This window comes from Cyprinodon tularosa, unplaced genomic scaffold (genome assembly GCF_016077235.1).
Source record: "Cyprinodon tularosa strain WSP-4 unplaced genomic scaffold, ASM1607723v1 ctg615, whole genome shotgun sequence".
Classification (NCBI taxonomy): Eukaryota; Metazoa; Chordata; class Actinopteri; order Cyprinodontiformes; family Cyprinodontidae; genus Cyprinodon; species Cyprinodon tularosa.
In genome coordinates this window covers 478,171-497,171 of record NW_024039358.1, presented here as the reverse complement: position 1 = coordinate 497,171, position 19,001 = coordinate 478,171, and the positions used below count along the sequence as shown (strand labels likewise).

Genomic DNA, 19,001 nt, shown 5'->3' with positions numbered 1-19,001 from the left:
AGCTACTTTTAAGAAACTAATTAGACATTTTTTGCTATTCCATACCATTTCAGCAGCTTTGACTTTAAATTTCAGCTTGTTTCTGCCATTTTAACCTTACAGCTTACAGTTTAGCGTACAGCATTCACACTGCATTTTCGCAGGAAATGCAACTTTTTCTAGTATTTTCATTGGGTTTTTTTTGGGAAAGTGGCCTTAAAAATAATGTTTCACAGCTTGAGTTTCATTGCCCATTAAATCAAGGTCATCTCACAGAGGAAATTATTGAATAAAAAGCTATCTTTTTAAAGTATCTCATGTAATTTCTCACCTTCTATTATAAGTCAAATTTGGTAGAAAGGAATCGGAGATTATATTTTAAGCTATATCCCCAAGCCGTAATCCAGAGTCACTGCCACATCATCAGAGATGATTTGTAGAAGCATCTTATTTGCTTGTGTCGGTCAAGTGTTTTTCAGAAGTCAATTCATTGTCTTTTTTGTTCCATCTTTCCAGGTGAGGAATGTAGGGAGGCGGACCCAGACCACGTCCTCCAGACGCAGAAGGTCAGAGCGAAAAATCACCAGAATGGTGGTGGTTGTTGTTGCAGTGTTTGCTTTCTGTTGGCTGCCGTTCTATGCTCTCAACATTCTGAACCTCCTCGTCGTCCTGCCTGGAGACTTCAGAGGACTCTACTATTTTGTTGTCGTTCTTTCGTATGCAAACAGCTGTGCCAACCCAATACTGTACGGTTTTCTGTCAGACAACTTCAAGAGAGGCTTCAGAAAGGCTTTGTGCCGCACTTCACGCAAGGTGAAGAACAATGACAGGGCTGCCACTGAGGCACAGCGGCCCACAGAGGAGTGGGGGGGCATCGTGCTCCTGACGCAGAAGAGAATCGGCAACACACATGGGAAATACTGTGGTGGAAACGACGTCCTGGAGGAAGTATCTGGAGCAGGTGGAGGCTTGCCAATGAGACAAAGAGGTAGCTTGTCACATAAGGGATACAACTCCAAAGCAGAAGAAGAAACTATAGCCCATATTATGCCGAAAGCTACTCCTGAACTGACTTCAGGTGTTAATAATTTTGATGTTTCTCATTCCACGGCTAATAAAAGTGGAAACAGGAACTCACAAACCGAGAAAGTCCTGGAAAAAAACTCTGTGCTCGATATCAGCTATCTGTAAAAGATGATAAAGCTATTTACAATAAGAAGGCCTCTGTAAATTTCCATTGTACATTTCTTTAAAGTTCTCTGTGATACCAGTTTGCTTTAGAACTTATTTGTATTGATGGAAACATTTGTGTCACAATTCATTTTGAAAAACCATAAAAGTTGGAATGTCAGACTGTAAATCAGAGCTAGAACTGACATGTAAATGTTTAACTGTTCAAGACACGGAAAATGTAAGTATTTCCCAATGCTTTTGTCTTTATGTTTGCTTAGACTTTAAAAATCACTAGAGAATGCAACCATGTTCTCATCAGACTGCCAGGTTCAATTTTCTTCACAGAAAAGGCTCATAAGGGTTAAAACTCACATTTAGATAGGAAGGGCTTTTTTAAATGCATTATTTCCAAAAGCATCAGTGTGTATTGCTGGTACTCTAAAGGTAATTTTAACTTTTTTAAACAAGGAACATCTGAAATGGCTTTTTTCGCTGCATGAATCAGTTCCCCTGTGGTAGATGCCAGTTAATGACCTACTGTGAAATGGAAATGCCTTCTGCAGGCTTCAAACAGATATCATTTGAGCTTTTTATGAAGCATAATCTATACATTCTCTGGTATTTAGACTTAAGCATTATTATATCCAAGTCATATATTGACCAAAATGAATGAAATAATCTGTCACCTTTTAGAAAGGAAAGTCAAAGCAGAAAGTCATCAAAACAGTACTTCTTAAGTGTCCTTTCAAGTTGAATCTGTTCAGTTACATTGCAGTAGCATGCCTTTAATGTTTTGCATGATAATTTGGAGATAAAGGAGCAGAAACTGTATTTAAGTGTTGAGAATTTTACTCTTATTGCCTGGGTAACTTAAATCATGTCAATGCAATGGTCATTGTATTAGTGTTGTATTTCGTATTGGAATATGTAATATATGCTTTATTAAAGACGTTACAAAACCATGACATAAATGTTATATATAAAGATATATTAGCAATTCTGTGTGAAAATTGATAAAGAATGAAATCTTGACTGTTTTTAGTGTTTGCATTTCCCCTAATAAAGGTTGTGTTGTATACCTTGTCACTTGAAATATTCTGAACTCGTACACTGAAGCAAACAGAAGGTAAAAACACAAAAATTTATTTTGGAAAAGTGTTTCAAATGCAACCCAAGCAGACGGCAAGAAATATTCTGGCTGGTTTGTCTAGCTGTTGAATAGAAGACAAATACCGCCCTCTAGTTGTAGCCATGAGGAATGCATGTTTGATATCTGAAACTTAAAGAAAGGCTGCAATAAAGAAAAAAAAAAAATCTTTCATGTCTTTTATTTTCATCTTTCTTTTCTGCAACTGCAGCAGAATAACTTTCTAAAACACTATGTGGTTTGCCATATGTCACATCACATTCCTTTTGATTTAGCCATCCGTCTACTCGGGTACAACATCTCCAATCCACTTCAGGTAAGGTGGGTTGCCCTGGTCAATCGGTAGACTGATGACCTCGGCCACCTCATAGGGGTGATTAGAGCTGGCGAGAGAAAGGAAGAAACATCAAGTCATCGCACTCCACAGAAGAACACCAGTGCTTAAAGTCGTACTCTTGGACTGCGTGACTGACGGCAGCTAATGGGCTCGATGGAAAACATAATTATCTTGTTACGTTATATCAGAGTAACATGTTTGCAATGGTCAGACTGAACAAAAAGAAAAAAACCTACCGGACATATTCAGCGAGAGCAGCCACTTTGGAGCTTCTTGTTTTGATTATCTAAATGGGAGAAGAACAAGGTAAACCATACTTAATAAAAACACACTTTATACTGGATTTTGGACCCTGCTGTCAATGATTTGACAAAATGCTCTTTTAGACAATGCAGAGTAAAACTAGAGAGCATAACCTAACGCTGAATAACGTTTTCCAGCCTTATGTAATGTCCATATCTAGGCTTTTGCTCAGTTTCTATCAATTAAATCTTGAAAGATCTAATAACAGTGGGTTTACAATAGTTTGAGATTTTTAACTAATGTAAGCAAACATAACAGTAAAGGAGGGAATTTAACATTTCAATTTTGTTTCTAGGTATTTTTCCAAAACTGAAAAAAAGTACAGGACTATTATGATAGTCCTCGGATTACTCATCTAGTTAAATTATCTATAACTGCAGCTCTTAATCAGGTTTGAGGTAACATTCTAAACTACATTATTAGTCTGGCATAAAATCTAAATATTTTGTGACAGTAAAAATGTCTTAAAACAGCAATGTAATTGAGGTTGAATTAAGGTGTTGATATTCATTAACAATCATTTAAAACTCACAAGAAGCACTTCGTTGTCCTCTTCAATCTTTCCCTGCCACTCATATCTGAAAAAGGCAAATATGGTAACAAAATTTTGTCTTTTTTTTGTTTTGTTTTAATTGTGCCAATGATTAAAGAACAAGACAGTTCTAAGCTTCAGTAACTATTATCTGGAACAAGAGGGAAAAATATGTTAGGAAAATTTTTACTTCTCAAAAGCTGAAGAACAGTTAGATTAAAACTTACACAGATTTAATTGCTGGGACAATGTTCACACATGCAGCCAGTTTCCTTTCCACAATACCCCTGGGGTGTAAAGGACAAAAGTATTAGTGCACACATAAATATAAATATGCATATTAAAAAAGACTTTTAAAAATGCTACATATCGACTTAAGATAGGGTTATGCTCTAAAAAAAAATTCAATGGTGAATAAAATAGTAGAGGGCATTTTTATGAATTACTCACTCCAAGACCAATGCTTTAATTATCATACTATACATATGAGCAGAGTATTACCTAGCCAAGTCTTTAGCAACGGTATCATTTGGACAGGTGACAAAAGCTGCAGAGTGTGTTCCTGATATGTACGTCTCAGATGCCATGGAAAACGCTCGCAATCCAACAATCCTCAGCAGTTGGAACATAAACACACTCAGGAGCAGGGTCTAAAAAAGGGGAAATAAGAGCAAGACTATAAAGTTATATACTACAGCATAATCCAACCGTGTTTGAGTTTAAGGTCACAAACTACAGGCCAGATATCTCTTCTTCAAACTTTCCTGTAGTGCAGATTTCATAATTTCATTAACAGCAAAAATCTCCCCGATTCTGCAGCATCGTCCTGCCACCTTTATTTTTGATTGTAATTATTATGATTTACAAATGGAAAAAAAAAAATAGAGTTTTACAAACATCTTTCAAACTGTCCCACTTTTTATATTTCCATAGCAATCTTGGTGATCATTAATATGCAAATGTGATTCTTAAAAGTAATTATTTTAGCCTGGGTTCTCCTATATTCTCCCTGTTGGTTTCTTATTTTGGAACAATAAACTAATTCCTGAATTAAGGCAAGTGGGACTTGCATTGCATAGATGTCCATGGTTCTTTTGTCTCTTTCTGGATGAGTAGACGGCTTTTAAACCTATTTTGACCGAGGGATGTTAGCGACTCTTTCTGATCTGCTGTTAAATTTCTATAGACCAAGGCATGGCATTATGCCATTGAGATCTTAACCCCTACTTAAACCCAAAGCCATCAAGCTGTACAACTCCTCACTTGGGGAAAGGAGGAGGGGATAGGAAGACGGACAAGGGTCAGCACCCCCCTCCTTGGACATCTTATGCAAAACACTGCCTATAGTAACTCATCTGCAATATTCTTTTCTCTCACTGCAATTACAGATGCCAACTACTGTATAGCCTGAGCAATTATTTTACCTATTTATAAGGTCATTTGATCTCTGGAGTGCAAGTGCAAAAATCCAAGTCAACTACAGTGTAATCTTAGCTCTCCATGTGCAGATGTTTTTTATTAGCTAAGGGAAACATATTCGAGGACATTACAACTATTTTTTTTTTTTTTTTTTTTTGGCACTCAATACACTCTTTTTATATAGTCTGTCGTATTTTTTTATTGATTTTATCTTTAATGGCATCTTGCTTTAACTCTTTGTACCCTATATAAGCTACTGGAACCCCAAGTTATAAATAAAGTTTAGTCTACTTTTGGTTTTCAGATCTTTGGTTTTATTAAAACTAATTCTAGACAAGATAGTTGACTAAAGTCAAATAGGCTGAACTGATTTAAATAGCTTATTTTAACCATAATATATAATAATTGTCATTTGTAAACAATGTTTGCATTGACTCAGGCTATCTCTGCCCAACATTAGAATCTCCTAGACTTCAGTGTCTAGAAACAGAAGAAATCTAAATGACAAGTTTCCATCGCATTAAATAAGCCATCCCTGTAGCCAGTCATGGTTACATTCAAGCATTCGGAGCATCCACACTCACCAAAATCCCAGCTTTGTAAGATCCTCTCTGCAGATTCTCTCCACTCGGGACTCCGACACGCATTACCTGAGTAGAGACAGGCGAACACATATGTACGTTTCTTACACCGAAACATGATTAATGTAGCCGAACAAATCTGATATAACAGAACCTGGTTATAATAATGTTTGCTATAAAGTGGGAACTGAAATATAATTTCTGAAATGCCGTGTTTTTACCTAAAGCATTCATTTAAAGTACGCATGCACAAACATGAAAATTCACATTTCGTCACCAAAACCACAAGAAAAGTGCAGGATAACATGACAATGAATTTTAAACTTTTGTTAAAAGATGTTTGTACCTTTTTTTCGTATAATTTTACCTCATGAGAGGCTTCTCCACGGTTTCTTTTCGTTGCCGAAAATTGTGACAGCTCTATGTTGTTGCAAACGTCGTAAAATCCCTCCCAGCTTCTTCTTCTGCCTTCTGTTTCTTCTTCTTCTGTGTTTTACCCGATGGTCTCCACTCAGTTGCTTTACCGCCTCACAGACAACAAAGGCGTATGGCCGCATTGCGCTCATTGAATTTCGCAGCCACCGATGAACTCTTTACTCCACCGATGTCTTTTCCACAAATCAGTATTTCTGTTTCTCTTCCTGTACTTTTTCTTTCCACTTATTTTTTTCCTCTCTGTCTCATAGGTCTAAAAAAAAAAAAAAAAAAAAAAAATGCTCAGTTGTATACTTGTGTCAAAAACTACATCCAGTGGCGGTTTTAGACCAAATTTACAGGAGGGGGCCAGTGTGATTTCACGGGGGCACGGAAAAGCATGAAATAAAAAAACAGGGCAAGGGATTCAAATATATTAAGATAGCTGCATGAAGTGAAATTTCTATTCAATTAGGTTTAAAACAATTCTATTTCTTATGATGTCAATACACATTCATAATTTAGGAATTTTACATATTCTTCACTTAATTTATCATTTTCTATAAAATCTGAGTTAGAACTCAAGAAAAACTGATAAATTCAGCTGTAAAAATTAGAGTATTTATTTTTTAAACATTTAGCAGTTGAAAACTGGGATCCTATCTCAATACCACTGAAGCTATCACCTTATTGTTTTTAAATAATTAGTAAAACATAGTTTACAAAGAAAAAAAATGAAATAGACCCAAAGGACCTATCAGTAACTATGTATGTTCCAGCGGATATCATCATTAGGATTTCTTTTAAGTATTATTTCTTAAGTACAGGGGCCATAACAGGGGCCAGGATATGATTTACAGGGGCACTGGCCCCCGTTGGCCCCTGTCTAAAATCGCCTATGACTACATCAACCAGAGTGATGCATGCCTGTGTTCAATTCTTAACCAATTTTAAACCATCCCTCCTCTAGCACCCACACCATCCTTTTCTTTAGCCCCCAAAAAGGTCTGAACTATCTGATGTTCTCCAACAAAAATTACAATCAAAATGAGCAAAATTATGCCACAGTCAAATTATCCCTTCCTCAGTCACTTTTCCCTTCCCCAGATATTGTTTTGTCTGTATGTACGGCACATTGGAAACATGTGCAATATAAATAAATTGGAATGGATTGTTATTTACACATTTTCTTCAGTATGATGAGCAAATCACAATGACCTACTGAGATGAACCTTGAATAATGATTAAAAAAAAAACTGCTTTCTCAAACAGAAGAGTATTTCTCCTTCCTCCTTATTTTTAACAAAGACTTGACTGTAGATTGCTCTAACCCAACTTCAATCTAAAAAATTCTGCAACGACTTTGCAAGATTCTTTACTGTGAAAATACAAGGTATTTGTAAAGCAGTCTGTACATTAACTACAGTACAGTAACAATACTGTTACCAGTTGGAATAAACTCTGTTAAAATGCATAAATTCTGGCTAATAAAACAGCATGGGTTTATATAAATTGTTCTGCTCCTAAGCTCCTCCTCCTGCCATCTTGATGTTTTACCCACAGATTTTACCTATGGTTTTAGAGTCAAATTTGATACTGCTGATCAGCTGATTTTATTAGAGCATCTGGAAAACTCTGTTGGGCTTTCTGGTACTGAACTGGACTGGTTTAAATCCTACCTGAAGGACAGGGACTTCAGTCAGAGACCAGAAAAAAAAATCATATGCAGAGTTCGTCAAAGCTCCATTCTGGGGCGCCTGCTATTTAATTTTTATATGCTCCATTTAGATCAGATTATGGCAGACAACATCAGTTTGCATAACTATGCAGATGAAACAGAGCTTTACATCATAATGTCACCAGGTCACTATGAACCCATCAGAGTGTTGGTTAGATGCTTAGAAACAGATCAATAAGTGGATGCGCCATAATTTTCTCCAACTGAATAAAAACAAAACTTAGGTAATCTTCAGAGCAAAGGAGGAGAGATCCAGAGTTAGGTCACAGCTCCAGCTGGAAACCACGAATTATTGTTGAAATATTGGTGTCAGGGCTAAGATTTTAGGACCCAGAATTCAGGCAGACAGAACAGAAGTGATTTCAAACAAGACATTTGATTGCTCTATAATCTTCGGCCTGTCAGCTGGGACCGGATAACTGGAATCTCACACAGCTCAAATAATCTGGCACTGATGGCTGGAAACAAGCAACTTAAATAGGAACTGGAACAGGTGGATCTGCTGAGACCACTCTGTTCCCCCGCTGCAGCTGATCCAAAACTCTGCTGCCCATCAGAGAATAAACTTTAAAATCCTTCCGTTAGTCTATGTTGTTGTCAGTGCATCAACCTGGAACTTTATTATAAACTAATTTATTTTATCACTAGCGTTATTTGCTTTTAATAATTATCCAGACCCGGAAAGTTACAAAGAGATTGCAACATGCTAGAAAAATATCAAGTTAAATAATATTACATTAACAAATTGTTTACTAACTGCAAGAACATTTTGGTTAAAATCTCCTATGCTGTATTGAATTATTGTTAAATCTTCTCTGTTATATTTCCTATGAATATACTCAAATTACTATGAGAGGTAACACATGTATAGTTGCAATGGATAATACAATGCATGCAATTATATAACCCTTACAAAATGCTGTTACATTGAACAAACACAGGGTGGCAGTTTTTACTCAAAATTATTTTTGTTTATTTATTTTTATCATTCTGTCCTTTATGGTAGCTTATCTATATCCCAGATGCATAGAGTCCATGCATTTCTGTTAAGCAGTTTACCATTATACCATACAATGAAGACATTTTATTTGTAATGTGGATTTATTAATGGCTCCAGCACAAAAACAGACAGCCATAGCAAACTCACTACCCTGTCTTTTCCTTCTTCCTTGATTAAAGAGTAAGACAAGCATTGCACCCTCAATAGTTTTTACACAGATGAACAAACACTTCACATGGACTCTAAGAACTAGACAGGCTGAGACACAGCTGATGGGAGAACTCCTGGACACACATACAGAAAAAAACGAGAAGCATTAAATGAGCTTGTCAGGCTTTAGCAACAGCAATGAGGAGCATTGGTGCTGGTGGTGGTGAAGGTGATGGGTTGGTGGAAGGGTGGGGTAGATTTGTTCCCATGGAAACTGTGCAGTCAGCACATCTGTACGGGTTATGCGCTGTCTTCTCTTATTGGACTCATGTAGCCTCTTGCCACATCAGCTGGACATGTCAGCATGCTCTCACATGCAAAGAAAACAGAGCTAGTATGACTGCAAATCTGTGCAAATTATTGTCAAGAAAATATCCCAATATTGGTGTTTTGAATCTGGAGGTTTCTATTTTCAAATCTAAATCATGCATGTCTGCATATGTTGGAGAGGAGGCACACAAATTTGTGGCGACTGATACAAGGAAACTGCTGAGACCACTCTGTTTCCCCGCTGGATTTTCTTTCATTTTCCTCCTGTCCATCTCCCTTTTTTCCCTCTGTCTGTTGCCCCTTCTGCCTGAAAGCATGAGGAGAATCAATATGTTTTCAATTTGCAGCAGAGCCTTCCTCCTCTGCATTCTAATCAGGCCTGACTAGCCCTTTAACTTCCGGAGAGAGACGTAGGAAGAAACAGAAGGAGAGAGAGAGAAAGAGACGAGGATTAGGTGAAGCCAGACTTGAGCTAAAGGACATTGCAGCTAAGATGTGAACTTTAAAATCAATGGGGCATTCCTTCATGAACATCTCCTTCTAGTTTCACTACAGGCCAAAGTTTCTCCTGCATTGAAGCAGGAATCTTATTGCCAGGACTTTCCACCTTTTAATAACTTTGTGTTTCTCTGTGCTTTTTATAAAATGTAATTTTCAAATATGTAATGATTTCCTCCACCAAGTATGTAAAAGATTTCACACCAATACTTTAGCGCTTAACAGCTGTAATAAGTCTAATAGGGATCAGGCTTAAATTAAAGAGACAAGCAGATCTTCGCTCAGTTTTTCTGCAAACGTTTTAACACCTATCCAGGAGTCTTTGTCAGTTTTGTCAGCTGACACGAAAGGAATCTATAGTTGGATTACAGATCCTCATAATCCTCATAAGTGTGTTTGATAACCCACCTGTTGTTCTCCTGGGTCATTGGCTGCAAGACTTTCGTTTGCGTTCTGTGTTTTGCCATTTACCACTGAAATCAGCAATTTATCCTTTTTTTTTTTATTGATTAAAAGTTATTAATGGTCACTTCTTTGAAGGGCAAATTCAAGTTTCATATCTGACATCCCAAGAGAAATTAAGACTCCAATTTCTCGTGGCCTACCATCTCATCTGCCCAAGCGAAACAAAATAGCTGTAGGTTTTTTACTGAAAGCATTTTTGATTAGACTCATAATCAGTTAACTCTTTTCAGAAATATTTTCTTATTTCAACAGATGTTAAGTTTTAAATAAATGTAATAGAAAAATATTTTACTTTATTGAACTATTACTGTTCTAGTGAACAGAAATAGTTCATAAAACTATTACTGTTTATATTTATTTGCATTGTGGAAATTGCAAGACAATTTTTTTTTTGGACAGTTCAACTTTTTAAAAGGACTGACAAATCTGCTCAGAACTATTTTTCAGGGACTGCAGTGAAGAAACCAATATGTAAAGTGTATAAAGTTACAACAATAAACAGTTTTTTTTAAACAAATAGTAGAGAAAAAGCATTAATCCTTTTTACATAAATATTCTCTATAAATAACAGATCACCTTGACCAATAAAATCATGAAATAAAAACTTTTGCTTCCCATGCAGACTTCAAGTCCAAACCAAGTCATATCTTAAACTTAGACAGATGTTATTTGTCATTTTGTTTACACAAGCTCAAAACAAAAATAAATTTCGTTTGGAACAGCTCTCTGGACAATTTAATATTTTTTAAAGGTGCAGGATTGAAAAATAGTAAAAAAAAAAAATTAAAAAAAACATAAATAAATATATAAAAACAGTAATATGAACACATGACTGTAAATTGACAGTTCTACAGTTCTTTTTTTTTTTTTTTTATATCTACACTGCCTTGTGAAAGTGTTCTGCCCCCTTAAACCTCTTTACCTTTTGCCACATTTCAGGCTTCAAATATAAAGATATGAAATTGTAATGTTTTGTGAAGAAAGAACAAGTGGGACACAATCATGAAGTGGAACGAATTTTATTAGATATTTTAAACTTTTTTAACAAATAGAAAACTGTAAAATGTGTAAAGTTATTCAGCTGCCTTCGCTTAAATCTTTGTAGCGCCACCTTTTTTGATTACAGCTGCAAGTCACTTGGGGTAAGTCTCTATTAGTTTTGCACATCAAGAGACTGAAAGTTTAACCCATTCTTCCTTCCAAAAACTCTCAAGCTCAGTGAGGTTGGATGGAGAGTGCAGTTTTCAGTTCTTTCCACAGATTTTAAATTGGATTCAGGTGTGTCTATCGTAGATTTTGCTTTATGTTTTGGATCATTGTCTTGTTGGAAGACACATCTCCATCCCAGTCTCAGGTCTTTTGCAGACTCCAACAGGTTTTCTCTCATAATGGTCCTGTGTTTGGTTCCATGCATCTTCCCATCAATATTAATCATCTTCCCTATTCCTGCTGAAGAAAAGCAGGCCCAAATCATGATGCTACCACCACCATGTTTGACAGTGAAGACATTGTGTTCAGGGTGGTGAACTGTTTTGCATTGTTGTCAAAAAGCTCCATTTCGGCTACATCTCACCAGAGCTGCTTCTTCCACATGTTTGCTGTGTCTCCCATGTGGCTTTTGGCAAACTCTATACAAACTTTTTATAGATATCTTTAAGAAATGGCTATCTACCATTAAGGTCAGATTTCTGCATTATATGACTGATCAGCTGTAGATCTCTGCAGTTCATCCAGAGTGATCACTGGCCTCTTGGTTGCATCTCTGATCAGTCCTCTCCTTGTTTGAGCTGAAAGTTTAGAGGTACGGTTGGGTCTTTGTAAATTAGCAGTGGTCTGATACTCCTTCCATTTCAATATTGACACTTGCACAGTGCTACTTGGGATTTTTAAAGCTTGGGATATCTTTTTGGATCTAAATCCAGCTTTAAACTTCTCCACAACAGCATATCGGAACTGCCTGGTGTTTTTTCTTGTTCTTTGTGACGCTTTCTGTGCTTTCGACAGACCTCTGAGACTGTCACAGAGCAGGTGCATTTATACGAAGGCTTGATAACATACAGATGGATTCTATTTATCATCATCAGTCATTTAGGACAACATTGGATTATTTAGAGATCCTCACTGAAGTTCTGGAGAGAGTTTGCTGCACTGAAAGTCAAGGCACCAATTCATTTTGCACACCCCAGTCTAGATAACATAAGGACAAGATAACATTATACATAGTCAATTAGACCTTATGTATCATTTTGTGGGTTTGGAAGTATTGTAATTAAGCCTAATTGTGAGAAAAGATCATTTAATTCCCCCTTTTGCTCTTTAGGTTTTATGAGAGCTTGTTACAGAATGGGAGACTTTTACATTGCGTGGGGTAGAATATTTCTCTTTCCTAATAGAACTCACATGCCAAAAGGGGCCAGTTAAGCTGGTCTGATAAACTGAGAAACAATTTGATTTACTCAGAGTAAAACTGTAATCTGCCTCTTTAAATAACACTTCATAGAAATATATTTTCTAGAAATTTTAGAAACGTACCAAAAATCCTCCACAGTCAGGCGCCAGCTTCTGACACATCCTTGTAATCCTTTGAATCATCGAGTCTTAGGTGAGTTTGATTGAGTTGGAAGGGAAGTAAAGGAAAGAGTTTGATTAAAATGGACTTCTGACTGAGTTTCTGATAAGTCATGTAGGTTTCATCCATCAGTTTTTGATATTGTGATATACACAGTTGAAACAAACTAGAATACTATATTATTACATTTGTTGTCCCAAATAAAATGTACCTGCAATCATTTCATTAATAAGCAGATGCTAAGCGAAATACTCTGACCTTATAAACGTGACCTTCTGAGATCATTAAACAGTGAAACTAGAAATGCATAACAGTTAGTCCAGAGAGTTAAAATAGCTAACTTAAATGTAGTCATGTATCATGTTTGTATTTGAGACCCTAGAGTGACTATGAACAACAGGAAGAGGTTTAAAAAGGTTTGACAAATGAGAAAAAGTGAGTTATTCTGGGACGACAATTTTATAATTGCAAAATAATAATCCCTGGACGCTCATGGGAAAAGAGCAACCAATCCATAGAGGCTGAGGTTAGCCGGTTGTGGTAACTTATTCAAATAGACAGGGAAGTGATGGTGGTTTTAAGGAGGCATCCAGATTTATGATACACCCTCCTGTCACAACCTGCAATCAGGAAGTTTAGGTGCACAAACGCACACAGATGCAACCTGTATACATATACTGAGGACATGATTATGGGCCACAATTCTAAAACCTAGAATATACATACTATTCTTTTTCCTTGTTTAAGCAGTATTTCAATTACACAAAGTAGTCAGATATTTCTAAGGAAGATGTAATTGCTTTAGATCTAAAACTTAAAATGGATTTTGACTCAAAATTAAGACTAATTTTGGCCTTAATTAAAAATTGCAACAAAAAATAGAATTAACTGGAGAGGATTGAGTTCACTTTCTCTACAAAATACTTTAGAAAGGTTTGATACATAAATTAAAATCAGTCTGGAAAGCTAAGTCTGCATATATGTAAAATGTGGTGGAAAGATGTGATCCTATAACTAAACAGTCAAAGAGAATCTTAAAAGTGTAATCAAAAGATGAGCCACACTCTTGAAACCCCTAGTTTGTTCATCCTTCCCTTTTCCATTCAAATGCTAATATTTGCAAAAGGCCTTTCAAGTTTTGTTGTAGTTTTCTGACCAACATGCATAAAAATGCAAAGAATTCAGCATATAAAAGGTAAAAAAAGGTTACTAAAAACATATCAGCATTGATAAATGTGCATACCTGAGAGGGTCCTCGGGTCCAGGATTTCAGCACTTTCTGAAAGGAAGAGGGAAGGTTAAAATGGGAAAGGGTGTTCTTTAAGAATGAATACTGAAATAAGATTATTGAAGGTCACTCGCTGTCTGGAGGAGAATATAAGTGCTTCAATAAGACACATTTTATAAAAATAAAAAAAACACTTGTTTGGAGTGAGTTCCAATTGAAGTCCTGCTGAGCTTGGTTTCCACAGAGCAAGAGTGCTTAATGTTATAGAGAACGAACAGGCAGGTGAAAGCTGGAGAAATAGAGGCTGCAGTGGACAATCTATGGATGAATTCATTTTGATGGCAGCTTTCACAGAGAAGACTAAGCTGGTAACATATATTCAGAAATAAGATTTTAGCAGAAAATAAAATGTTATTATATGACTTCCTGTTGAAGGTGGAAGGCTCTAAAAAGGAACAAAAAAAATGCACATTTAATTCCCTAGTAAGAGTGCATTGAGAAAGCAAAACAACTGTTTCTTTTTTAATAGAGTTTTTGGATTATGTCTAAACATGTATAATATATTCGGACACAAGAACAGAAGAGATGTTTGCTGTCAACCAAAAAAACTGATTCAAGGAAAAGAATCTGATTCCATTATGAAGCACAGAGCTGGAATTATTATGGTTTGGCAATGCTTTGCCGGAGCCTATCCCGGTCGGCTCTCCTTAATACAACCAAAGGGGTGCAGTAGGAAAACATCTTTAAAATAATAATAATAATAATAACAATAATAATAATAATAATAATAATAATAATAATAATAATAATAATAATAATAAAAAAAATATGGAACGAGCCAAAAATTAAGCACAACATACCAGCAAATTAACTACAGGTGCTGGTCATAAAATTAGAATATCATGAAAAAGTAGATTGATTTCAGTAATTCCATTTAAAAAGTGAAACTTGTATATTATATTCATACATTACATACAAACTCATATATTTCAGATGTTTATTTTGTTTAATTTTGATGATTACAAATGACAACAAATGAAAATCTCAAATTCATCATATCAGAAAATTAGAATATTACTGAAGACCAATAAAAACAAAGGATTTATAGAAATGTTGGCCAACTGAAAAGTATGAACATGAAAAGTATGAGCATGTACAGCACTCAGTATTTAGTTGGGCCTCCTTTGGCCTGTATTACTGCAGCAATGCGGCGTGGCATGGAGTCGATCAGTCTGTGGCACTGCTCAGGTGTTTTGATAGCCCAGGTTGCTCTAATAGTGGCTTTTAGCTCTTCTGAATTGTTGGGTCTGGTGTATTGCATCTTCTTCTTCACAATACCCCATAGATTTTCTATGGGGTTAAGGTCAGGAGAGTTTGCTGGCCAATTAAGAACAGGGATACCATGGTCCTTCAACCAGGTACTGGTAGCTTTGGCACTGTGTGCAGGTGCCAAGTCCTGTTGGAAAATGAAATCAGCATCTCCAAAAAGTTGGTCAGCTGCAGGAAGCATGAAGTGCTCTAAAACTTCCTGGTATGCGGCTGCGTTGAGCCTGGACCTCAGAAAACACAATGGACCAACACCAGCAGATGACATGGCACCCCAAACCATCACTGACTGTGGAAACTTTACACTGGACTTCAAGCAACGTGGATGGAGTGCCTCTCTTCTTTTCCTCCAGACTCTGGGACCTTGATTTCCAAAGGAAATGCAAAATTTACTTTCATCAGAGAACATGACTTTGGACCACTCACCAGCAGTCCAGTCCTGTTTCTCTTTAGCCCAGGCAAGACGCTTCTGACGCTGTCTGTGGTTCAAGAGTGGCTTGACACAAGGAATGCGACAGCAGAAACCCATGTCTTTCATACGTCTGTGTGTGGTGGTTCTTGAAGCACTCACTCCAGCTGCAGTCCACTCTTTGTGAATCTCCCCCACATTTTTGAATGGGTTTTGTTTCACAATCCTCTCCAGGGTGCGGTTATCTCTCTTGCTTGTACACTTTTTTCGACCACATCTTTTCCTTCCCTTCGCCTCTCTATTAATGTGCTTGGACACTGAGCTCTGTGAACAGCCAGCCTCTTTAGCGATGACCTTTTGTGTCTTGCCCTCCTTGTGCAAGGTGTCGATGGTCGTCTTTTGGACAACTGTCAAGTCAGCAGTCTTCCCCATGATTGTGTAGCCTATAGAACTAGACTGAAAGACCATTTAAAGGCTTTTGCAGGTGGTTTGAGTTAATTAGCTGATTAGAGTGTGGCACCAGGGGCCATCAATTTTTAACCTTTTCACAATATTCTAATTTTCTGATATGATGAATTTGAGATTTTCATTTGTTGTCATTTGTAATCATCAAAATTAAACAAAATAAACATCTGAAATATATGAGTTTGTATGTAATGTATGAATATAATATACAAGTTTCACTTTTTAAATGGAATTACTGAAATCAATCTACTTTTTCATGATATTCTAATTTTATGACCAGCACCTGTATAGACTGAATAAGAAATTGCTAATTCCGGATTCAGTCTAAGGCAAGCTCTCTTTCCTTTTGGGATGAATAGGTCAGACATCAAATAATTACATTTCAATTCAGTTTATTTATGTTGTGGGAAATCACAAAAAAAATGTAATCTCAATGCACTTTACAGTACAGAGACAATCCAACCAGATCATACAGTCAGATTGGTAAAATGATTTCTATCTAAGGAAAACCCACTGATTGCATTGACTCATTAAGTTCAATAAATTTGCTCCTCCTTGATCAGCATGTGGCGACAGTAGATATTCCCTTGTTTTTTTGTGGTTGACTATACAGCAATCTCTCACACTGAGCATGCACGTAGTAGCAGTGGAACAGTAAAAAAACATTTTAACAGGAAGAAAACTCTAGCAGAATGAGGCTCAGTGCATATGGTCTTCTCATGAGGGCGACTGGGGTTCAAGGAGATATGCCTGTCAGAAACACAGTGGGGAAACAAGTTACAGGGATGAGTAGATGACTAAATAAACATCTCTATGATTTTTATTTTCAGCTATAATGGTTAAGACTAGCTATTTATGTGCGACCTTCCTGTCTGTTTAAAGATGCTCTAATTTGATGCCTACAATCTGTGCTAAAAAATGAATCATAAACAGCTGAATTTTGGATGTTAGCAAAAATAATAAGAATAAAGCTAAACACAAAATCAATAGGCCTTATTACACATTTCTCACTATGGGTCTAATACAGAAAAGGTCACTAAAAATATAAATAAGGATATACATGACTTCATTTGTTTATAGGTTCCTATTATTTGATTTCAAGTTAATAACTTCCCCTTATAATCAGCTTATTCTATGTTAGCTGCTCTTTACTTAATAAAAACAATGTGGTTATGTTCTTTCACTCTTAACTCTCACATTACTAGTACCATACCCAAATGCATTCTTAGTTAGTCTACCCTTTATTGAGCTTGTGGAACTGGTGCAGAAAAAAGTGGTTACTTTTGAAGTAGGCCAGTTTACAGCAGGTAACACAGAGATATTAATGCTAACTTTAGATTCCTGATGAGAGCATGATGAACAGGACTCCAGGGCTTATCCTCAAGCACCAGGATGCTGAGAAAGAGAAAAGGTAAAAGACAATACAGAAATTTGACAAAAAAAGAAACATGAGATATGAGGACAGGAAATAAACGGATACAAAAGTAAAATAAAAGAAAGGAGTGTTGGTGAGCTAAATAAGACATGTACAAACAACATTTTCTGCATAAGAATGTGTCAGAAAGAGCTGCTGAAATACTCATACTGTAGACCTGCATGAATAAAACCACTTTAAATCTAAAATGCAAAACATCTGCTCTTACACAGCTTCCCACTAAAGCTCATATACCCCTCTTTCCATTTACTATATCAATTTTTTTGTAAAAAAAAAAAAAATGTCACTCAGGCCTAGACTCTGTCTTCATCGACTTTCAAATATAGAACTCTATATCTTGACAGCCATGCATGCTTATTTTTGCAGCTAATGCTAAGTACCATTCACCAGCTAAAAAGGTCATTTCATAAGAAATTTAGAGCTCCCACTAATACACGTGAGTGCATGAACCACCAAAAGAAGAAACAAATATATATAAAACATTTTTTTTTTCTTACAAATAGGGTGAAAAAAAGAAGAATTAATGACCAGTACATTAGGTCATATTTTCAAAGTAATTTGCTGATGGATGCTTCTAAAATAGTTTGCATTGTGAAGAAGCTGTAAAACATCTTAAAATTGGATCAGTATATTAATGAATGTCCTATGAGTAAGTGGATAGTTTAAATTTGGCAGCTACATTAGCCTCCCAACACTAAGCATCCATCAGCATGTTTTTATGGTTATCTAAGATTTTCCAATCATATCTTTATTAAGTCCACAAACATATGTCAAGAAATTATTGCCATATTTTTTCTTAAAATATTGCCAGTCATATACAATGAAATTTGCCTTGTCAATTTGACTTCCACAACCACTTTTAATCCGTGTTAAGCTGTTTTTTGATAACTTTATGTTGGAACTCTCTTCTTCGATGAACCTGTTTACACTGTTATGGAAAGCAAAAAAAAACTTGCTTTGTCATAGTATGTTTGTAGTAGTACCCAAATGTAGACACTCAATTCAGAAAGGGGAAGTTTGGGACAATGTATTTAACAGGAAAAAGGCAAAAACATTCAGCTTTTTCTCCGATGTTGTAACGTTATTAACAGTGGAAAGTGGGAGAAGTCATTGGAAACCCATTAATTTATTAGTTGGATGATGAGGAGCAGCTGAGGCAGAACATAAGGTAGAAGACTGAGGAAGAGAACTAATTGATGCTGATGGAGCTTTGAATTGTCCACTGAATGTTGATGTGATTTGTTTGGGGAGTACCCTGTGTTTGACTGGAGTTTGTACTTGTTAGTTTAGAAAAAAATACCACTGAAACTTAGACCTTCTAGGTTAAATCAGTTCCTTTGTTCACTTCCTTTTCCACCTCTGTGACCACATGCCATTTATGACTTTTTGTCTGAGCTGCTAACATCGGTATCTCAGGTCTAGCTTCCATGTTTTCTGGTTTTCTCAATGGCAATGACAGTTGTTCATCTGATAATGAAATATAGTCATCTTCCTTGCATTCAT

The 19,001-nt window shown here is 36.3% G+C and overlaps 2 protein-coding genes across 3 annotated transcripts; one reads left to right on the top strand and one right to left on the bottom strand.

Annotated features, from left to right (window-relative positions):
• The first annotated feature begins 300 nt into the window (after positions 1–300).
• LOC119798241 (nociceptin receptor-like) lies at positions 301–2,681 on the top strand. Its single transcript, XM_038307593.1, has one exon. The coding sequence runs from the start codon at positions 409–411 to the stop codon at positions 1,168–1,170; it is 762 nt and encodes a 253-aa protein (XP_038163521.1). The 5' UTR covers positions 301–408; the 3' UTR covers positions 1,171–2,681.
• Positions 2,275–5,950, bottom strand: LOC119798242 (protein CutA homolog). 2 transcript variants are annotated; one of them, XM_038307594.1, is made up of 7 exons: positions 5,818–5,950; positions 5,475–5,540; positions 3,973–4,121; positions 3,699–3,758; positions 3,472–3,517; positions 2,873–2,922; positions 2,275–2,682 (listed from the first exon to the last, which is right to left on the bottom strand). In XM_038307594.1, exons 2-7 carry the CDS (start codon positions 5,535–5,537, stop codon positions 2,583–2,585), a joined length of 468 nt encoding a protein of 155 aa, XP_038163522.1. In that variant the 5' UTR covers positions 5,538–5,540; positions 5,818–5,950; the 3' UTR covers positions 2,275–2,582. The 2 variants fall into 2 exon arrangements, with proteins under 2 accessions (XP_038163522.1, XP_038163523.1); XM_038307595.1 differs by having other exon boundaries at positions 5,839–5,950.
• Between the last annotated feature and the right edge of the window lie 13,051 nt (positions 5,951–19,001).

Excerpts from the sequence above, each read along its gene's own strand:
- LOC119798241 (XM_038307593.1), top strand. The coding sequence starts at position 409 with ATGATTTGTAGAAGCATCTTATTTGCTTGTGTCGGTCAAGTGTTTTTC.
- LOC119798242 (XM_038307594.1), bottom strand. The coding sequence starts at position 5,537 with ATGCGTGTCGGAGTCCCGAGTGGAGAGAATCTGCAGAGAGGATCTTAC. Across the intron at positions 4,122-5,474 it reads CTTACAAAGCTGGGATTTTG|ACCCTGCTCCTGAGTGTGTT; the intron begins GTGAGTGTGGAT and ends CCCCTTTTTTAG. Across the intron at positions 3,518-3,698 it reads GTCCCAGCAATTAAATCTGT|ATATGAGTGGCAGGGAAAGA; the intron begins GTAAGTTTTAAT and ends TGCCTTTTTCAG.